The 22,611-nt window shown below is 39.6% G+C and overlaps 1 protein-coding gene across 1 annotated transcript in view; it reads right to left on the reverse strand.

Moving 5' to 3' along the window:
- Positions 1-22,611, reverse strand: part of dner (delta/notch-like EGF repeat containing) — an 89,478-nt gene that overhangs the window by 34,239 nt on the left and 32,628 nt on the right. The window contains exons 2-3 of the mRNA XM_084718057.1: positions 5,457-5,801; positions 5,246-5,343 (exon numbers count right to left, since the gene is read on the reverse strand). Coding sequence (XP_084574183.1) covers positions 5,246-5,343; positions 5,457-5,801 — 443 coding nt within the window. The remainder of the gene's footprint in view (positions 1-5,245; positions 5,344-5,456; positions 5,802-22,611) is intronic.

Raw genomic sequence — 22,611 nt, forward strand, 5'->3', positions numbered from 1 at the left:
ATTTTAAGGAGGCTCATGTCTGCATCTGTAAACATCAGAGCAGAGCAGCCAGTCTCCTGCTGTGCAGACTGAGAAGAACAACGCAGGCCATGCTTCCTGCCAGACACACCGAGCCCCAACAGCTGCCAGCCTGCTGAGAAGACGGCAAACACCAGAACTGAAGGGAGCTACCACATTAACTCCTCATGAGAGAGAGAGAGAGAGAGGGAGAGGGAGAGGGAGAGAGAGAGAGAGAGAGAGAGAGAGAGAGAGAGAGAGAGAGAGAGGGAGAGAGAGAGAGGGAGAGAGAGAGAGAGAGAGAGAGGGAGAGAGGGAGAGAGACAGTCAGGCGGAGTGAAACCTGTTGACCAAAGCCGCAATAGAGAGATGTTGAGCAGTTTCAATGAGGCTTCTCACCGGTTAAACGCTTATAAGCATCTCTCTAACCTCACTCCCACACCTGAAATAATCGCTCTCATATTTATAAAAACAAATAAATCTGTGAGTACGCTCTCAGCCTTGTTTGTGTGCATCCGTTTTAATGACTGCTTGCATAACTATAACAATAATTATTAGCATTGCCTCTGCAGAATCTTTCATACAAAGAGATGCAGATGAAAAAGAAAACAGTGAACAAGTAGATTAAGCCACAAGCTGTTTAATTTGTTATTGGAAAATAAAATCCTAACCAAAAGCCAATATTTAAGACATTTTTTTTTAAAAAAAAGGGAAAACCTGACATTGCTCCTTACATGAGCCAACTTCAGACCTGCCAGGCGCAGCTCACAGGACATAAAAGGGTATATTTTAGGTCGAGGGCAGGCTGGGGTTTAACAGGTGGATCTGCACAGCGGCTAATCCAAAATGTTGAGGTGACGAGGGAGCTGAGCCTGAAGGTGAGGCTGTGAGCGGTGACCGAAATAATAAGATGGTGGACAGGAGACTAGCTGGTGAAATGAGTTTTCCTTTGCAGGGTGTCTGGGTTCAGCCCGAGGGACGACATGAGGTGCTCAGACATCACAGCATGAGGAGTCCAGACATCTGCGAGAACTACTTCAAGCTGAAATGAGCCACTGGGCGTTTGATATGTCGACAGATATTTAAACAGGTACTGCACAGTTAATCTTTTTTTTTTTAGCTACAGACTATTCTATATTACTATACTGTGATCAAACACATCAAAATGCTGGTGTTAATATTGTCATTTCATACTAGATTTATAAAAATAGATTTCATGAGTTAAAAATGGCTTAAAATGCCGCCTACCCTTTTAAATCATCCTGAAGTTTGCAAAGCCAATGTTGACATAGTGCCAAGTGTTTGGGACTGATCTACATCATGGAATTTATATATTATATTAAAATGTTGACACTGTCTAATTACAGTTGGGTGGCTCACCTTCACCAGCCTTTGCTCCTTAGTGGGATTTTGCGCTCATTTTCAAATATGTGCTCATGGAGATAAATCATTCACAGGGGTTTATGCTAGTTTTTACCGATATAGTCAGTATTTTTTTTGTTTGCTGTAGAAGCACCAGTGCATTGCATTCTTTTCCTCAATGGATGATCCCATGAAAAACAGCAGGGCTTCGACCAAGTACTGACACACACACAGGGCTTCTCAGTCTCTCTGACTTCCTAGCGTTAGCTCATTTTGCTACGGCACAAGTAACCCAGAAAATTTTACAAAGGGTCAACATTCAAGCTCCAGCAGACTCTCTCTCTCGACGCAAAGACTCTGATAGCAGCTGCTCATAACTAGTTAGCTCTGACTATCAGCACTACTGCTGTTCTGTGCACGGGTCAGTCGCTCACTCTGGTCAGAGTCTCCTTACCTCCCGCGTCACACACCGTGTATCCTCTGTCAGCTCCATGTGCACTTTTTTAGCATCTCTCAACCGTCTGTACTGGGTGGAGTTAGGCTCAGACCCGAAGGTGAAGTTACACTTTAAAATGATGTCCTGCATTTATATACGTCAGGTAGTGAAGCCCAGAACAGCTGCCCTTGCAAAATGTTTTTTAAATGAGATCGTGTTTTAAATATTTCATAATCTTCTGAAAACAAGTTTTGTTACTTTGGAACTTTTGGCAAATGGCTCCATAAATTAACTTCCTACTCCAGCTTTAAGGAAAGTACCAGCCCAACTGCAACTTCACAGGTGAGTGCACTTTATTGATCTTTTTCTCATGATAAATTATCTTGTAATCTCGAGAAATCGGCCCTTTCTTTTCTCAAGATAACTAAATAATTGACTTGTGATAACAGCATTAAAAAATAACAGCAAGCATGGCCATTGTCGGTTTCTGCAGTTAGCTAAATCTAAGGCATGTTAATTTCACTGTGTTTGTATTTTCAACTCATTTGTTCTATTTATTGAAGCTGATTTAGTGGCCAGTCAGTTATTATGACCTTAATTCATTGCTGTTTCAAAGCAATTACAGGAATGAGACTATTATTTAAAACAGTTTATATTCTCAGGGGTAATACTCAGCATCGGTGTTGTTGATGTTGTTACATAAAAAGCTGTAATTGTTTGCACACAGAGTATCTGCAGCTGTAGGACAACCTCTCTCTCTCTCCGTCTCTCTGCAGCTCCTTTGGGACACAAGAGCTTCATTACATTATTATCAGCCTCTTTAAATCGATGTCACTTTTGGATCACTGCTTCATTTCAAAGCAGCACGTGTGTGTTTGTAATATAAGTGTCCTTCACTGGCTGCGTCTGAGTGTGCGTTCAGGTGTTGTGTGTAATTATACAGTATGAAAACAAAGCAGCAGCAGTTGATTAACTCGCAGCTCCCAGTCTGCGATCGTGATCAGGGCCCTGAGACGTGCCTCCCATCTATAATGAGGGGCGACGCCAAGGGTGTCCAGCGTTCACCTTGACCGTTGCTTCTGCATTATTCATTGACCCTTATTTACTGAGCCACTGTAATTCTGTTTATGAGCAAACATGCTCTAAGAAGATGGGATACACCTGGAGTGGTGTAATACAGGTAATACAGTGTCTCAGGTTCCAGAGGTGGGTCAAGAGGAGATTTAAACAGACAGTTATTCGTTACAGAAGATATGAGCTGTGTTATTTTGCCAACAAAAGTTGCTGCATGGAAAGTTTGCGGATAAAATGCTGTGCAAAGTGGATTATTTTGTAATTTTTTCTTTAGGGTGATTATGCAGACAGTATTCTATACAGCAAGTCTTTGTTGTTATTCTTGTTGATTAGGATCCAAAAATCAGGCTGATTTGATTAATTAATGCAAGTTTTTGTCCTTATTTAATACCAAGTTGAAAATGACTATAACACTGATCACTTCTGGTTGAAGGTTTCAGGTCTGTTGCACCTAAAACTTCACTTGTCACCTGTTACCACATCCTGCGTACGCATGGACTGCCCATTATTATTTGGGTTTTTTATAGTACTGGTGCCTAAACTGAACTGTGTATGAGCTGACTTTTTATTTCTAAGACAAATTTAAACCTTAAATTGAAAAATATATTAACAGTTAACAGAATAAAGTATGCTTAAATAAATAAATATATATGAAGAGAGAAAGTAGTTCCTCTGTGAAACTGCTCACAACATTGGGTCAGGGTTTTTGGAAAGAGGCACAGGTTTTGAATTTTTCCAATGTATTTTTTGGTGAGTGCCATCTAGTTCCGTTATATTCAAGAGAAGGCAGACATCTCTCCAGCTGATATCTCTAAAACTCTGCAACTCACAGCAAAAAAACAGAGATGGATAAACAGCAGTGAAGGCCAGAGGGAAAATGTGTATTCCTGATTTTAGCATGAACTGTCCCTGTAAAGGTGCTGCACACCCACAAATTGTGGCTGGTTACACCTCCACTCAGGTCGGTTGGATATAATAATAGAAACAAGTGAAGCGTAGCACCCAACAAGTGTAGAAAAATAAGAGGAGAGTCACAGAGAAGTCCATCGAACAGTCTGTAAACACCCACACAGTTCCGAGAAGAGCTCCAGTCAGGCACAAGTGAAAACACCTGTGTGAGCAGATTGAGGGGGTAAAGAGCCCAAAAGTATCAAGTCTCCCCTTCACACGTCTCTGATTGGCTTGGTTAAAATCTACTGTACGATTGTGACAAAACAAAAACTGTCCTCTGGATGGTTACTTCCCACAACTGCTGTTAATCCAAAGCAGTAAAGCCACTTTTCAAGCTTACAGGCACAAAGTATTTGATACACAAAGAATGCATCTTTGGTGAACTATTCCTTTAAGGCACGGCCTGATCATCAGTCAGGCAAAGTGGGAACCTGTCCCTGGGCCCTCCTGTTCACTGTGTGGCAATTAGTTTGTGGTAATTTGATTAACAGCACATTTGTCAGGGATCACATGCCAGTAATATGATATAAACTCAAATTATAATACCTGTTATTCCAGTTGATATCAAACTTTCATTGTGTGCATTCTTCAGTGAATTTAATCAAATTACCACAAACTTACTGACACACAGAAAACCGGTAGCAGGATAATATTCAACAGTAGTAGCTGGTTGGTTTCTGGGTTCTTAGCCAAAATGTAATGAAGCTGCCATCTGTACTCTGCTGTGCAAACTGCAACTGACACACACTGAGAAATAAAGGGTTCCTAGCAGGTACTACCTGAAGCACTGACGTTCTACCCTGAACCAGTTTTTGACAAGGGTTCTTTGTAAGACTAAGGGTTCCATTACAAACCCTTTTAGGGAGAAAGAGTTCTTAAAAGATCGTTGAGTGCATTAGTGTTCAAAGATCCCAACCCTTAAATATTCAAATGTTTACCGTTTTTGTTTCTGAACCGTCCACATTTCCCATCATGCCTACCTTGCTGGAATAAGTAGTTAGTTAGGTTTGTTGTTTTATGTTCCAAAATACAAATGTTAGTTTTTGTCAGTGTTTATGATGTGTCTGATTACAACATAGAACCCTCAGAACACAAGAGGGTCATAGGTGAAACACTTGGAATATAAAAGGGTTCTCAGGAGAACAGGTATAACCATGAAAGGGTTCAAGGTGGAACCTTTTATAAAGGAAACAAAAAGGATTCTCGTATGGAGACGAGTTTAAGAACCTTTATGGTACTATTTAACGTATTTATTTCTAAGAGTGTGGTTAAAAACAACAGGGTAGATAAAAAGCAAAGACAGTGAGAGAAACTGGGCATCAGTGGGGGTCCAGAGGTTCGTTCTGACCCCTGGCTGCTGGTGATTCTGACCCTGCTTTAAGGGGACAGCAGTCAGTCACAGAAGATACTTAATGTTATTCTTACTTTACAGCCGTCTCTTCAGGCACCTCCAGAGACAGAGTCAAAGTTCCTGATGTCAGCTCACACAGCTCAGGAATCACACAGTGCAGACCCTCCGTCACCTGAAACACACACACACACACGCACACACACACACACACACACCATGTGTTTCCTTTATATATGTTAAAGATAAACCCTCGGGAGCTTAAATATGGCGTGGAACTCATCTCACCCTGTCTGCCTCCCACGGCACCACCAGCACCCTCTGCCCTGGTTTGGGTTGCCATGGCTCCAGGGTGGGAGGTGCTGGTGTCGTGGTGGAGGGGACGGTGGTTGGCTGTGGCGGCTGAGTGGCAGCAGTGGTGGTGGAGGCGACGGGGGTAGCCAGCTCAGGAGCGGAGGGGGTGGCGGGGTCCCAGTCAGCAGCCGGCAGGTCCAATAGGATTTGATCACACCTCTCCCCTTCGTAGCCCTCCGTGCACTCGCAGGTGTAGGCCGGCTCCCCCTCCTCCCCGCCATCGCTCCGGCTGCAGTTTCCATGGAGACAGGGGCTGCTGGCACACGGGTCTGTGAAAAACTGAAATAAGAGAGAAAATAAATAAAAACAGGAAGAGACGGAGAGAGGAACGGGACAAGAACATTTTTATCTGGCTGTGTTTTTCACCACCTGCATTACTACACTGTCTCAGCACCTTTTGTGTCACGTTTCTACAGTTAAAGCATAAAACATCAACCTGGGACTCGAGGAGAGGGTCTGAGAAGATCAAGAAAGTGGATGATTAGGGGAGACTGGGGGCAAACTGTGGCAATTTTTCCATTTTCCTTCATAACTTGCAGACTACTTGAAATACACTTGTCATCTTTTGATGACACATTAGTGTGCGCATTAATTAATAACACAACTGATACATTTCACTAATAGACTGTAGACAGACTATAATATTAGATTTCTCCCTTGGTGGAGGTAACTGTATTTATATTATATAATACATACAACATATTACCCACAGCATCTCAAATAAATCCATACCTCAAAACAATCATATTATTTCTGTAGTATTCAATTACATTTCTTCAGTTTTTTGTTTGTTTGTTTTTGTGTTTTTTTGTATACAGTTAAAATTATTTGAGATCTGAGGAATTGCTTTCATTCAAAGCAAATGTCTGTCCTCCAGAAATGCCTGATTTCATGGCAGCTTTTCTTTAAAATAAAACAAAGCCTGACAATTTAAAAAAAAGAAATCTATAATTATTGGTAAATGAGGAATTTTATCTGCAGGGTATTCCTCAAAAAAGCTAAATCTTTGTGGGGCTCAAACTCAGTCAAAACAGCAAACAAAAGATTCTAAAAATATTATAACCAAAAATACACAGTGCAGTGATAAATGTGAATTAAATAATATAGTAGATAAATGTCAATAACATAAAGTAGGTTCATTTAGATGTACATGTATGACATCTGTATGGTGGACAACTATGACTGGCGGAAGCAATGATGATTGGTCAAAATCGTGGAAAATTTGCATTGATTGGACAAAATTGCCAGGTCACGCAGATTTCGTGGGGATTGGTTGAACTTGTGTTTATTGTTATTATTTAAGATTTAGACTAGGAAACTATTCTAGTGGTAACTAGATTTTAATAATTTGAATTCAGTTAAAAATAATTTTACATTCAAATTTAATGAAATGTGTTCATTTTCTAACAGTAAAGTCAGTGTTACAAATGGCCCCAATCTTGCATTTATGATAAAATATTGTACGCTCGCTAGCAACACCTTTATTGTCATAGTTTGTTCATATTAATTTTTAACTAATAACCTAGACATTATATTAATGTTTAAATTTGCAGTCATCTAAACTTTAAATGGCAATCAAAAAAGTTACTTTTACACCTCAAAAAACTTCAGTGAAATGATCCTGCTCCTTTTTCACAAACAGAGAGAGAGAGCCCTGCTGAGCACGTGGAGGATGTCATCACTCTAACCTGTTTCTGATGGAAGGACTTAAGTGTGTTAGAACTGCCCATGTTACGATTGCCCCGAGTCTCCCCTAGTCCAAACTCCTCCAGTTTCCTTGGTTACACCACTCTGACTCTAACAGATTGTTGCAGGACTGCATTTCTCCTTCTCTTGCTCCACTTTCCACTCTTTCACACACACACACACACATGCTACAGTATGAATGTACGCCTGCACATGCACACACACACACACACACACACACACACACACACACACACACTCTCTCTCTCTCATTTCATCCCTAAACAAGGTTTCCTTCGTCATGCAGCAATGAAAAAAATGCGCCCTGACAGCCTCCTTCATGCTGGTTTCCCCCATCAATAATTGATAATATTTGGAGGAAAACATTGCGGTATAGATGCTGAAGGTGAAAGAGGACAAAGCCGAGCTTAGGAGGCTTACTGCCTGACACCGTGTTGCCTTTTGCTTGGCTTTCAGAGCCTTCTTAGGCTTAAGAACGTCTTTAATCCTACAGCCTCTTATTTTTTGGCAAATTCTCTGAAACAACCTCAGGTATCTACAGCCCCAGCTGTCCGATTTAAATGTTTTCAGATAACAGCTTTAATAAAAAACAAAAACCCAAGCTGGAGTGAGGGTGAACAGAAGGATGTTAATGATGCTCCCCTGGTGCATGTCGACATGCATGTGAACGTACATGTGAGTGTCAGAGAGGGAGAAGAGGCAGAACAACAGAGCATCATTAACAGTCTGCTCTCTCCACGACCGAGTCACAGCTCATTAGTGCTAATCTCTCTCAGTTTTTTACTCGCCGCGCCTCTATCAAACTTTCCCTCTGGTCTGAAGCACAGCAGTCCAACAGTCCAACAGTCCCAGCAGGCTGCTGTACACAGCCCGCTGCTCTTATCTCCACTCAAACGGCACCAGGGATTGAGTTTATCAATCTTTAGAGAGCAGCAACGCCGACTTGTCTGGGTTACAGGAAGCATTAAAGTCCAGCTCATGACCTTTTTCATCTGTCACTCCTGGTTTCTCTTCCACCCTAACAGTCTCCGTCCAGGCTGCTCAGACGGTGCTCTCACCAGTCACAAAGTAAAACACAGCACGGCTCACGAAAGGGCAGAACAATGAGATCTAAGATCTGTAGCACAAGAACATCAGCACATTTATCCCAGCAAATGCAACAATTCTTAAATACAAATACAAAGATATTCCCTGCCCTTTGCTAGTTTGCTTTTAACATCCCTTTCCACTTTATTAGGTACACCTCTACAATCTAATGCAATCCAGTGCAACACATATTCTACCTTTATGAAGGTTATAATGGTTAGTTTTCATTAAAACTTTCTGATTGTTGTTATTTCAACTTTATTTTCATAACAGGGGAGCTGTTGTTGCTGTACTGGACTGCAACAAATAATTTTATCAATGGGGTGGACAAAACATTAGACACATCTCTCAGTATAATGCAGTCCAGTTCAACATCACTGCAAACTACAACACAGATAACAAACATATACTTAAAGCTACTACAAGGAATTTCCCTATTTTGTTGATTTTGGAGGCTCCTGTGGACAAAAGCAGGAGTGTTTCTGCCATGATAACCACAAAATATAACATCAAATATAAAATTATCTCAGTTAAAAGCTCTAACTGGGCAACGTCCTATTCACTGTAATTTTGCCTGGGAAAATGTAAACACAGGCTTCATTAATCTGATTTCGAGGTGAATCCGAAACAGTGGCAGCCATTAACTAACTACACAGAACTAACTACACAGAAATAGCCAGCCTTCTCATGAACGATCTTGTTTGCTTACGTTGGTCATAAAAAGGGATCAATAATAAACTGAGACCGTTTCATAACCACTTAAAAACTCCTTGTAGTAGTTTTAAAGTAACTCCTCTCTGCCAAAACAAAACTGAACATTATCATCTGGTTGAGAAGAAATGCATTAGATTAGATCAGGTGAGTATGGCAGTACTGAAACAACTGTGTCAGAAAAGTAATCTACAATCTTTTTTATAATTTATTTAACAAGTAACTAGAAGAGATCACTCAGTAGAGTGCAGACAACAACTTTTTTGATTAGTAACTGCACTTAATTACATTTTTTTGGATACTCGGATTACAATTAGATTTATTTTGTAATTTAATTACATGAAACTTTACATGTTGCCCCCACACTGCTAGTAGATAAGCCTTGTTTTAGCCTGGCAGATGCTGAGTGAGGAGTCAGCGGTCAGTTTTTCAAGATTTGTAAAAACTGTGAATCACCCCAACCATTAGAGGTCCTTGACTACAGAGTCATAAATGTGCACAGACTGTAGGCTGACGGGCCCAGTAGTATATGAGATTAGCTGTGGACGAGCTCCAGACACACTGGTCACTCGCTCACACATGCACAGGCCTGGCAGAGATAAAAATGGCAAACATTTGCTGCTTGTCTGTTTTATATCACTGTAAACAGAATCATGTGACGTTTGGGGCAATCATTTGAAGCCGTCGCTCCTGAGCTCCGACACATTTTGAATCACATTTTTTACTTTTTTGTGTTGATGAATTCAATAAAAAATACCCCCATGTTAACTGAAAGTGACAATAATTAATTGTTGCAGTGTAGACTCATTGGTTGGACTAATTTGTTGGTTGAATGGCTGATAAGTTGCCAGTTGTTGTTGTTGTTGTTGCTACTCTCAGTTAAGTTATATCATATTTAGTTTAATTTAGATTTGACTGTAATTTAGAGCAGCAAGAGATTTCTGATTTAACTAATTTTAAAGACCTTTATTCACACTGATCCTCTTCCCACACTGGTGTTTGCCTCTTTTCAGGACAGTGGAGGTGTGTACAAAATGTCGCACCTGTTAAGGCATGATAAACTTTCACTTTATGAACCATCAGAAACGCGGTTTATCGTCTACTTCCTATTGAGCGTATATGGCGTTTTCTGTGGTGTTTGGTGCCATTAGTATTCACGTATTAAGGCCTATCTCTCTGCAAGATGTTGCTTGTTATTCTGCGGCACCAAACAGCTCATCTGCCCCAGGCTCTGGCAAACCATGTGAATCAATTCCTTCTAAGCAGCTGATAATAACCCACATTAGTCCCTTTATCTATATTCCCACATGGACCAACAAACAGAATGAAGAAATCCTCCGAGGCCAAATTAATTGCTTCACAAGGTGCTGTGATCCATTTGTTAATTTGGGACGGCCACCCCGAGGAGGGAGGATCAATACAGCCGGACGGGGGGGAAACAGTGACGCGCCTTAAGCTATTGGCATCTTCAATTTAACCACGAAGAGGGGCCGGATGAGTCTGTTTCTGCAGACGTGAAACCCACACACACACACACACACACACATGAAGACATTCATATGCATTCCTGCACATTGTGTTCAAACTGACAGGATTTAAGGAGGTGAAAGGAATGAAACAGACAAACAGCAGGAAATCACAGCAGGAAACCAGACAGCAGCTGTAGGTTTTTCCATTTAGAACATCATAACTTAAACATGAAACTCAGCACATCGCTAATTTAATTTGAACATGTGACCATTATATTACATCTCAGTATCCACTCTGGGACACTCTTAGAAATAAAAGTGCTAACATGAACCACAGAGGGTTCTTAAGCTCGTCCTTATAGGACTAGAACCGAGCCGGTTATATGAGTTCCTACAGAGAACCTTTCTACCTTCTAAGGTTGCTAACAAGAACCCAGGGGAGTTCAATGGAGAACTCTTTTATATTCCAAGGTTTTCATCTAGAAACCACTCAGGGTGCCTTTAAAAACCCTTTCTTCAAAAGAGGGTTCTTCAGAACCAACTGCTTCCAAGAAGGACGTCAGCCAATCAGGAAAAACCCTTTTGGAACCCTTATTTTTAAGAGTGTTTTGACACATTAATAATTAAAGTGAAGGAAGCTGGATGCACACAAACAGCTGACTAAGCCTGGTGAGAACGCACCTTCATGCACTACAGTAATAGTGTGAACTGCCCTTTTTTTTTTCCATTGTTGCAGCTGGAAGTCTTTTGTTGAGTTCAGCTGCGCCTAAAACACTGAGTGTGCAAGATCGAGCAAGCTTATTCAGGAGGCTGTTTATCTGCACGCCTGACACCCTCTGACAATTAACAAAGATGTTATGGTGATGTGATGTCACATTTTTATTAGTAATGTTACTGGCATTTTGACAGGAAAGGAAATGTTTATAGTCTGATGATGCAGCCAACAGATCTGTGCTGTGCCTCTGAGTTGAAGCTTCATTACTGTAATGAGGGAACCAAGAAAAAGTTGGTTTTACTGTAACACAGTAGTAGGCCAAGATGTAAATGAGTGCTGAAAAAGGTTCAACTCAAAAACTTGGCTGAAATTCTGTTCCTTAGTGTTTTCACATGGCACATAAAATATTCTCTAGAAAGAACATTTTGGTTACACTTCATTTTCTTCATTTTCCTCAGAAGTTTAAAGTTTAATTTGGTTTTAATTGTTGAGGAAATTGAGAGTGTTCGAATGATACACTTCCAATTAATCCCTTCCTCATAAAAGATGCCATAATTTGGAGAGTCTCTTAATCAGTGCAAAGCATGCCCAGTTAAACATGAAAGAAGAAAAAGCTGAATTTGTCCATAGAGAAGGATACAAATTAAAATATATGGATAAAAAAACTCTGCAGCAGTGAATTAACAATCAAGTAGAAGAGTGTACTGGTGAAGCACCTACTGCAATATCACCACAACTGCAAGATTTGCAAAGTTTCTCCATCATTAACTTGACCCTCACATATGTTGTCTGTGGCTGAAACAAGATTTCAGAATGAAGCAGCTGTTGATCACATACAACCCCTAGTGGCAGTTTAAGAAGAGTGAGGAGTCAGCGGTCGTATAAAACAGAACAGTAAAAAAATAGAATCACTGCCTCACAGTTGTGTGTCTCCCATTAATTTGGCGGTTTCCTGGCAGAGAGCTACACTCTGAGTGACCTCTTCTAGTTTGACTTGTTTTGGGAAAGATGGGTTAATCGGGATGAAATATTTTGTTATCGACCAGGACATCATTATGATTTGGTAAAATTAATTACTGTAATTAATTCATTTTTGGGCATTCTTGTACTTTTAAAGGGTACGCTATGTAATTTACTTATTTATTGTTAAAATCATAGTTACTTACATTAATAAACCTTTTATTTGCATATTTGTATCCAGTAACTCTAATATCTGATTGCAAACAGGCCGATGAAAACCCTGACATACGGATGAAAACAAACCCTGCAGCAGACACAGGTTGGAGAGACTCTTGAACTGATTAGGTTTTGTGGTGAAAGGTCACTCTGACGTTGTGTCTGTCCTGTTCTTGTGAACGTGATATCTCGGGAACGCCTGGAGAGAATTTCTTCTTCTTCAGTTCAAACATCCACTTGGTGTCATGCATGAACTGTAGTATGGTAAGTATGGTCGGATCACCGTGGCCTCATGAAACATGCACATTTTACACATATAACTATTAAGATCTAATAAGATCAAATTATAACATTTTATAGCCAAAAGGTCAAAGGTCAACTTCATAATGTCATCATAATGTTTAGGGGTCTCACTGATGAACAAACTTGGTGGCAGTATGTGCGCACCTGTGAGTAAATTGTGACCCATGTGTACGAACATTTTGGTGACAAAGAAATGAAGAAAAGTTTGTTTTAAATTAGTACAAAACTACAAAATTGCTTCAATTTGTCTTCTCAAATTCAGCCAACTTATATATTATTATATTATAAGGAAATTATTATGAAAACATGCAAGGGACACATAAAGAGAACATCACTGTGCTAAAGTGTTTAAGGCGTTAAGTATCAGTCAGTTGGGCTGTACAGTTGGTGATTAATGAGACAAACCCTTTAACAGATAGGGAAGACTGGCAGAAGTGTCCTTGAGCAAGTCATTACAATAAATCCAGCTGAACAGATCTAAAGCTGACCTCTGAGAGAGTACAAAAAGAGAATTTCTCTACACAGATTAATAAATGTTACAAAACTGCCTGCTAGCATTGTTATATCACTTTATCCAGAGGGTGAGTTGAGTTATACTGCAGCCTGCAGAAGGTGTATGTGGTGAGCTGATATTACAAAGTAAGTGGGTGGTGGTGATAAGCAAAAGGTATTATTAGAAAAGGTGGTGCAATGAGGAAAAACAAAGCAGCAGCGTAACGATTTCAACAACTAGTGATTCTACAAAACTGTTGGATAAAAACATGTGCTGCCAACTTTTGAAGAACTCAGGAGAACAGGTTTGCTTGTGGCCTGACCATGACTGAGCAGTAAGTAATCCATCAAGGAGAGCTACAGAACGATCGATCGATCAGTCGCTGGAGTCCTGAGGGTTTTGTGTTGCCTGAATCATACCAAGAGAAAGCTAGTATGTGCATAAACAGCACTAAAGACATGTTTTACAGGTCATTTATTTGGTGGAGGCTTACAGTGATATTTTAGACAATAACCAACTTTTTAGAAACAGTCCTGGACACTGGGGAAAGTCTGGTGATCTCAAACCCACCCACGACCTTTGGGATGGACTGGAACACAGATTGTGGACCAGGACTTGTCAAGCAGAGTCAGTGTTGGACTTTATGGACTTAATTAACACTCTTGTTGCTGAATTTGAGCAAAGATAGTTAGTTGTGTGCACACAGTTGGGTACGCATGGAAGAAGACACCAGGTGTGACAACATGAAACGGGTCCTTTATATTATGAACCTACAGAGAATAATCACTTGAATTTGCCGCTCCTCTCGCCTCTAGAGAGCCTATTATTGAGTTTCAGCTCCTTGTTTAGCTGTCTAGCCAGCAAATATACTGTTTTGATTAATTTTTACTGCTCACATAGTGTTTTCAGCCACAGCAGGCAGCTGTTTTCAGAGAAAAGGCCCTAATAACCCACTGTACACAATTTGCTCTGCACCAAACAGTTGACAGACACATTTAGCAACTAGCTGGTGAACACGGTGAATCATCTAGCAGCTAAAGAGCCAGGTATATTTCTCAGGAGTTGGTGGAGACCAAAAGCAGAGCTAAAAGAGCGGAAATACTGAAATGAATGATGTTTTGTGAGGGCTGGATGTGTTAATATTCAACTGTTTGCTTATCAACTTAATGGAGAAATATGTGACAGGTTGGAGCCATAGATGGTTTATTAAATATGTTGAAATCCTGTTGGAGCGAGTTGTTTCCCCCCAAAACCCCCCTACCCCAGAATCGAGGAAGCTCAGGCAGGAACACTGCAGGAGTATTGTAATTTGACAATAATAAGTAACGACCTAATGTCCTACACTAAAAGTTTATGAGCTGTTTATAACTGTCAATTATTTTTCAATTTAAAGTTAAGCCTGTTCTCCTGAAAACAAAAGCTGCTCTGAAAATACACTCTGGAGTTTGAGTTAAGGATTATTAATTAATTTCTTATGACTCAAACAGACACTAACTCTTTCAATGAATATTCTGCAGTTTCAATAAATAGAAGCAAATATATCAACTTGGTATGTTTCCTTAATCTTTCATGATATATCATGGTAATTTTATGATTTATTACAGTACATATACTACAGATTCCTCCTTTAAAAGGCAATGATATGTTAGTGTCCCTGAATGGCAAAAAAAAAAAAGAAAAAGTTATTGCAGGTTTAAATTATTTGGGAGTTTGCAAAATTCAGCATGTGGTCATGTCTTTGTTCAGAAAAGTCCAACCAAATTTGCAGCCAGCTTTCCCAGAGCAGTGGAGCCTGTTACAGCTGCATTTGAATGGTTTTCAGAACAAGGTGGTCAGCAGTCACACATTGGTATAATATCTGTGTCTCCCTAAGTGCTTGTCTTATCTTAACTTCTTCTATTTTTCTATTACAGAAATAATTCCTAAACTCATGGCTGTGTCCTGTCTCAGACCTCATCTTATCCTAATTTAGGAAATTCTAAAAAGAGCTGTAAACTCGATTCTTCAGTCGGCACTGGTCCTGTAACGCCTGTGTCTGTGTCTACAATGCACATGAGACTGCCTGTATCCATGACAACCGCAGTCTCACTTCACTTCAAGCTAGTTAGCTTGCTATATTGGGCAGGAAAAGATGAGTGCAAGTGAGCAAGCAAGGAGGAGAGAAAATGCTAAATTCTGGAGAAGTTGTCTTCACAGTTATTTGGCCAGGATAAAGATTCGAAAGGACACGGCACGTCAGTCTAATTCAAAATTAATTTTCTTGGCAGTTGATATACTGTATATACCCATTAATAGATGGTGCAGGAAATTTAAATTGTCATTATACTGTATGGTTTGTCTTTCATTCACAATATTTTCAAATTCATGATGTTCCCCGATCTTAATTGTCATTACTTGACAGACCTAACAACAGTTCTGCTATTTCTGGCAGGTTATTTTGAATTAGGACGACGCCTACACCATCCTAATTCTTCAGTTAGGATGGTTTCGTAAGTAAATTCCTGTCATAAGAGAGGAGTTTTTCCCTAAATTCTTTTAGGAAACATGTTTCTGTAATACCAAAAATCCTGAATATCACTGAACATTGCATCATAAACTGAGATAAAATTAGGAAGGATTTCAGACTTTTTGTAACGGGGCAAAAGATCTTTATCTGAGTAAAGTGGTTTCACTCTGAACTGGCGGATCAGCAGTTCAACAAGCTCCTGTGAACCTACAATCCTGATGGAGACGGAGCCATCAGCTGTTTCATAACAGCAGCTAACTGAGCGCTCCATTTCACCTGTCTATCAGCCACTTACTGTTTATGGGTGACTCATTTGAGCGGCCAGCCATAATACTGCAGGAGTTCACTTTAATGGCCAGATCATTCAGCTAATCATACACACAAAATTGGTTTGAAGGGCAGAGATGACTCACACTGCACACAAAAATACAATGGAAACAGGCTAAATATGAAGAAAACAACAAAGTTTCACACTAAGGGACTGTAGGAAAGTTATAGGAGTGGAAATTTTATGCCAGTTTAACATTTTATTTATTCAGTTGTTTTTTTTTTATTTGGATTTCTTTTAATTTTAATTTTAAGATAAAACACTGCATTGAGCAAATATATAACTTAAAAATACTGCCTCCACCACCGCTTGAAAAATTAACCTTGTGAATAGACACAATTAAAACCTTATAAAAATGCTTTTAGTTTTTAGTGTTTGGTGAAAGCATCAAAACTAAATTCCTATATTTTAATGCAATCAGAAAGTAAAAAACACATTGCAGGAGTGTAAGATGCTGGAAACGTTGTAAATTGTCAATAACACGCATTGATGAGTCATGTAATGTAAAGTTCAGCCTCTTATCCTTAAAACAAAAGTCCACTGCTCTGAAAATACACACCTTGGAGTTTGAGTTCAGTGACTGCCTGCCAGACTCCATTAACATAATGCTCACTTTAACTGTTATAAGCATCTACTCCTTATAAAACATTATTAATGATTTCTTGTGACTCATAAATAGATACAAACTCATTCTGCAAACATTCGGCATTAATTTGAACTCTGATTAATTTGATATGGGCGAACAATAACACCAGTTAGGGGCTGGAATAAAACTTTCAAAAGAGGAAATCACAGCTGTAGTGTTCAAGGAGTGATTTCTCCTGTAAGCAGTGGTGGACAAAGTACTCAACCCCAGTACTTGAGTCAAAGTATAGATACTCCTGGTCAAATATTACTCAACTACAAGTGAAAGTCGCTCAGTCAAAATTTTACTCGAGTTAAAGTACTAGAGTTCTTGCTTTTAAAAATACTTAAGTATTCAAAAGTACATGTTTTTAAAAATACTTAAGTATTCAAAAGTACAAATTACAAAGTACATTTTCTAATATCAGTACATGCTGTATTGTTTTCACGATGCATTTACAGAAGCTTGTAACTCTCTGAAACCATCTAATGATGCACTGACCTGCTTGTAGAACCACTCTGCTACACAAAACCTATAGAAACACGTTATTTTCTGATGTAACTATTAAAATCATAAAATTAGATTGAATCCAACTGTCAGGAGTTCTCCAAGTCTGTTAAATAACAGATTTCTTTCTGTCTTCAGGATCAGTATATACATGAATTATGTTGTATTTTTCACCATGATAAAAACAATCCAACTATAAAAGCTACCTGGAATAATGAATAATTATAATAACATCTTGAGATTTAATTTTGTTTATCTCCTGCTGTCACCATTATTGCTTTTTGTTTGAATGACAGAGGGAGAGCTTGCTTGTTCTTGTTACAGAGCACCTGGATGACGTGTTTCCACTTTTACATCAATCCCATTTGAAAGGAGTTACTGTGATTGGTTTCTTTCTGTGAGGAACACAGCATGTGACCAACTGCATTTTAGAAAAGAAAAACACCAACAGCTGACTTCAAAGCTCAGTCGAAAAGTAACAACAACCTTCCTAGAAATGTAGTGGAGTCAAAAGTACAATATTTGTCTTTGAAATGTAGTGGAGTGAAAGTAATAAGTTTCCAAAAAAACAAATACTCAAGTAAAGTACAAATACTCAAAAAATGTACTTAAGTACAGTACTCAAGTAAATGTACTTCACTACTGTCCACCACTGCCTGTAAGTATCAAAAGTACAAGTAAAAATAAATTGTAATAGTACAGTTAAGCTATCAGTCAAAAGTAGAATATTTGAGTCTGAGATGTGGAGTAGAAGTATAAAACAGAAATACTCAAGTGAAGACCATTTACACAAATTTGTACTTGAGTACATGTGCTTGGTTACACTCCAACCCTGACTGCACACACACACACACACACACACAATCGTAGAAAAAAAAAAAGCGAGTGTGTGTGACACCGAAAGAAGCTGATATGGAGACTCAGCAGTTTGCCTGAAATTGTTCTACAGCTCCTTTATAACGATCAAGATGTGTTTCCATGGCTACAGTAGCTAGGTAACGTGAGAGCAATTAGCACACAGTACTATACGCAGTGTGTGTGAGTGTGCGTGTGTTTTCACGCCCCCACCGCACCTGTTCTCTCTTTTTACACACACGCGCACACACACACACACACACACACACACACACACACACACACAGTATCAATATTTGCCCAAAGAGTCCCATCATGCTGCAGAGAGACGACCCATCTTATAATCCACTTATTTCCTCATCTGGGCTGTTTATCACCATTTTGCCTCCCTCAGTCAGACTGATAGCACCCCCCGCTGCGCAGGCAGAATAGATACAGATAGTATTTGCTTAATCACTCTCTCATGAAAACACTCACTGACAAATAAGGAAAATATCACTGCAGGAGCTCACAGAGGATAAATTTGTCTCATAAAAGTTCCTGTAGAGATGAAGGGACACAGATTGCTTCTTGATGGCATCTGGACGAGTGCATTTACTGTAACGCAGTGATGCCACGGTTTATCTGAACCCTGACCGCAGAACGTCTCTTTTGTTTTAATCTGAGCTGCAACGTAGGAGCGAGCAACCACACGCTGTAATGACAGGAACAGTGTTCATTGTTCAAGCCGGTCTCCTTTCTATAAAATTGTAAAAGACAGATTGCCTGTCATTCTTTTTTTAGTTCCCAAACTTTTTTATGCGAAGGACCTCCACAATAGACCACAGACCCCCAATTTAAGATGATTTTGTTCGTCGTTGTTGTTTGTTTTAAGATAGTAAAGTCTTCATAGTCTATTAATGATCAACATGCAGCAACATCACAAGAAGTTTTCCATGTAGAGATGTAACGAGACTGGCTTTTAAAATTTGAAGAAGAGAAGAAGAAAGAATGTGTGTATCTTGTGTGTCTTATTATAAAGTGTCACCAAACACGGCTAAAAGTCTACAGCCATGCTAGCAGCTCTGCGGGGCTGCACTGACACAGCAGTGCTTTGAGCTAAATGCTAACATCAGCGTGCTAACATGTTCACAACGGACCTTTTTTCATCCATATTGATATGAAATACTAGTTAAACACAAGCGCCTCCAGTGACGCTAATAAACTAAACAGTTCTGAGCATGGAACCGCTGGAACCAAAACTATACTGTAAATGTAAATGTTGTCCTTACTTAACTTAAATTAAATAGTGCATTTTACTTAATTTATACTTGTATTTTACCTTTATTTGCTTAAACTGAGCTGTCTGTACTTTTTGCCCTCATACTTGTTTCATCATATTGTTTTTTTCTGAGTAAACAGGACTGTGCACAAAATACTCCAGACCCGTTGGTGGCAGTGTTGCAAGAAACAGCTCCTGCCGTTGTTTGCCAACCAGCATAAAACCCCAAGAAGAAGAAAATTTATCTTCAGCTTAAACACATGATGAGTTCACACAACTTGGTAAAATTGGGTTCCTTTACTTAATTTTCCCAAGGTAATCTGTTTCCTCACTTTTTTTAAGTAAACTTGTTGGAGGTTACAGTGCTAGTTCTCCTCAGCTTGAAGGTTGTTGAGTGAAACATAATCCATTGATGACACACTCTTGATTTCAGTGGTTCCGACCTGGTTCTGTTCAAACGCAGGCTGGTTCATTAGATCATACTAAGGTTCCAAGAACCTGGAAACGGATGTGTTTCAAAGACCAGAGCTGATTCGGTGGCAAAGGAGCATCTTTGACCTGAATGTAACACAACCTTAAAGGAGAAGTGTGTGATTTCCAGCGGCATCTAACGTTCAAACCTTAGATTGCAACTAAGAGGATTTACCCCGACACCGCCCCTCTCTCACCAAGAGTACGGTGGCCGTCAGCGGACAAAATGGCGAGCGAAAGCTATCTCACAACAAACTACAATTATGTGTGTAGGATGAATTACCTGTCCAGCAGAAAACAGGCAACCTCGGCGTCACTGTGAAAACGTTTGTCCTCCATCAGCGATTTCCATCGTGTAAACGCTATGCCGATGTTGATTCGTGTTTTTGCCGTTTCCTGTCATGCTTGCGTTTACTTTCTTCGCGTCTCCGCTTCTTGGATGACGGGGATTCACTGTCCGCTGCTTTTTGTTCTGGTACAGTGTGTGTATGATCCTCCATTTGTCAAAACTGTGCCAGTCAAAGTTCACAACGCTAAATGGTCTGCCAGCAATCACCCGCGTCTATCCTTCCCGTCTACTTCCATGTTTACGCTGCGGCGTCTACGTAAGGTCGCCATGGGCTTCCCAAGACTCACTGTTAGTGCAGTTTGTCCGCTCTGCGCTGCCGTAGACGGCGCAGGATGATGATCTCCGTAAGGCGACCCGACCGTATGTAACTATAAATGGCTATTTCTAAAGTAACGGGAACATAAAGATTATGAGTTTGTTGATTGATAATAATAAATAACATACTTATATATAATATATCTCATTTATGTACATAAATTCTTGTAATTATTACACACTGGTCCTTTAATTAGTACCACTGGTAACACCTGTGTTTACTATTTCATGTCAACATGGCTGCTGTGAAAAGGTCCCATCCTGATCCTAACATGCTAATGTTTAGTAGGTTTAATGTTTAGCAGGTTCATCACATTAGCTTAGCATGTTAGTATGCTAATTAGGACTAAACACAAAGTACAGAGGCTGATGGGAATGTCATTATTTAACATCGGTCTGTTTGCACTATTAAAGGCTTAAAATTAATCAGTGTGCTCCAGTCCCCTTTTTTCCCTTTGAAGTTTGTCATCCACAGCCTGGCTAGAAAAATGATTAGTGGGCAGCTTTGCTTTGGCTTGCATTACTGTTTGCGGCTTAGTAAACAAGAGTTCAATCCTTTTTGTTTCTTCTGTGTTGTGTTGCTGCAATTGTTCTAACCACTTACAGTCGGACCTGAGACATGATAAATTGCTATGTTTGAAATTAAAATCAAATCAAGTTGGCAGTTGAGCACTTTGACTTGAGGTCTGTGGTGCAACTTGGTCACAAAAATCAAAATTTCTCGTTCTGTCTGAATTTTACCACTTATGGTTGAAACTGGACAATACCACAGTCTGGAGGAAGAAAAGTGGATTTGTTCAGTGTGATGTTTGCGCTGTGTAGAAAATGAGTGTAACTTTGTTTTCCACTGCCCTTTTACTGGAAACTGTACAACTTTGTTCAGTTATATAAAAAAAACATGTATTGATTGGTTGTTTGAAACAAGATAAACTAGGTTTGTAACAGTCCTTTTCAGTGTACACTTCATTTCAAATTTATTTCAAACATGGTTTTTGATAGACTATAGCAATATTGCAAAATATATTTATTTGTTTTATTATTTCTGATCATATACGTATTACTGGAAAATGTATGTTCTGTGGGCTGGGTCAGAATTAAACTAACTAACCAAATAATAAATCCTGTGGATGCTAGAAAACATACAGTGCTTATGATGAACTTTCATCAGTAAAACTATACAGACACTTCAGTTGTTTTTGTGTCAGTTATTCCAGATAGTATTTCACAGGACGTAAGCTCAATCAACTGAAACTCTATCAGGCAAATAAAACCAGAGAACCATAACTTTCCTGTAAAAGTGTTTCTGGTTATGATAACGCTCTGCAGCCCGACTATCAGCAGAAACATCGTGTGTCTACAAGGTCTTATATTTCATGTTTTACTAATGAGAGATGTGGTTAAAAATTGATGCGTCTGATCTAGATCCATCTTCTTTTTAAGCATGTACTTGTCAAGCATTGGCTGTTTGGTGAATTCAAGGCTACAGAGAGAAACTGGAGCATCTCTCTGCACTGCGTTACCTCGGGGACGCAGAACAAATACCAGGAAATATACAGCTGGAGAGAGAAAGTACAACCCTGCAACACGCAGGCCGTGTACCTTACATCACACACAGCTATAACTACATTATTCTCCACAGATCGACAGCTGTGAAACGCTGCATCGCCACAGTGGGCAGGGAATTACAAGCAGAACCATAACAGTCAGGGAACAAATACTCTGTAATTATACATATAATCAATCACACAGCAATTAGCAAGATGAACCAAATTAAACTTTCATATAGCCAGCAGTGATTTTTATCTCAAATGTGCAGTGTGTAATGAGCACCCGCAATCCAGCTAAAACAAAATATTTAATTCATGATAGTGACAAAATAATACTTGAAAATCATCCCTCAATAGAGCCGTTTTCCCCCCGCGGGATTCTCTCCGGTCTGCTCTCATGAGGTTTCAGCCCTGCGATGTGATCTGATTATATAAAGAAGAACCTAAAAAAGATCCAGAAGTGTCAGAGAACCGTGAAAATTGCCGCTGGTACACAATTAACTGTACTAATCAAGTGAAAAATGTACCACAGTGGAAATGTTTGCTTTCATGTACCCACAGAAATCTGTGGAAGTACAGCTCACAATTTTTTTTTTTTTACTTTGCATCTTTGTGTCCAGACACTAAGTCCCAGCAAAACATCTCTCTTTCCCACAGTGCATCTC

Source organism: Lutjanus erythropterus, chromosome 4 (genome assembly GCF_056507025.1).
Source record: "Lutjanus erythropterus isolate fLutEry1 chromosome 4, fLutEry1.hap2, whole genome shotgun sequence".
Classification (NCBI taxonomy): Eukaryota; Metazoa; Chordata; class Actinopteri; order Lutjaniformes; family Lutjanidae; genus Lutjanus; species Lutjanus erythropterus.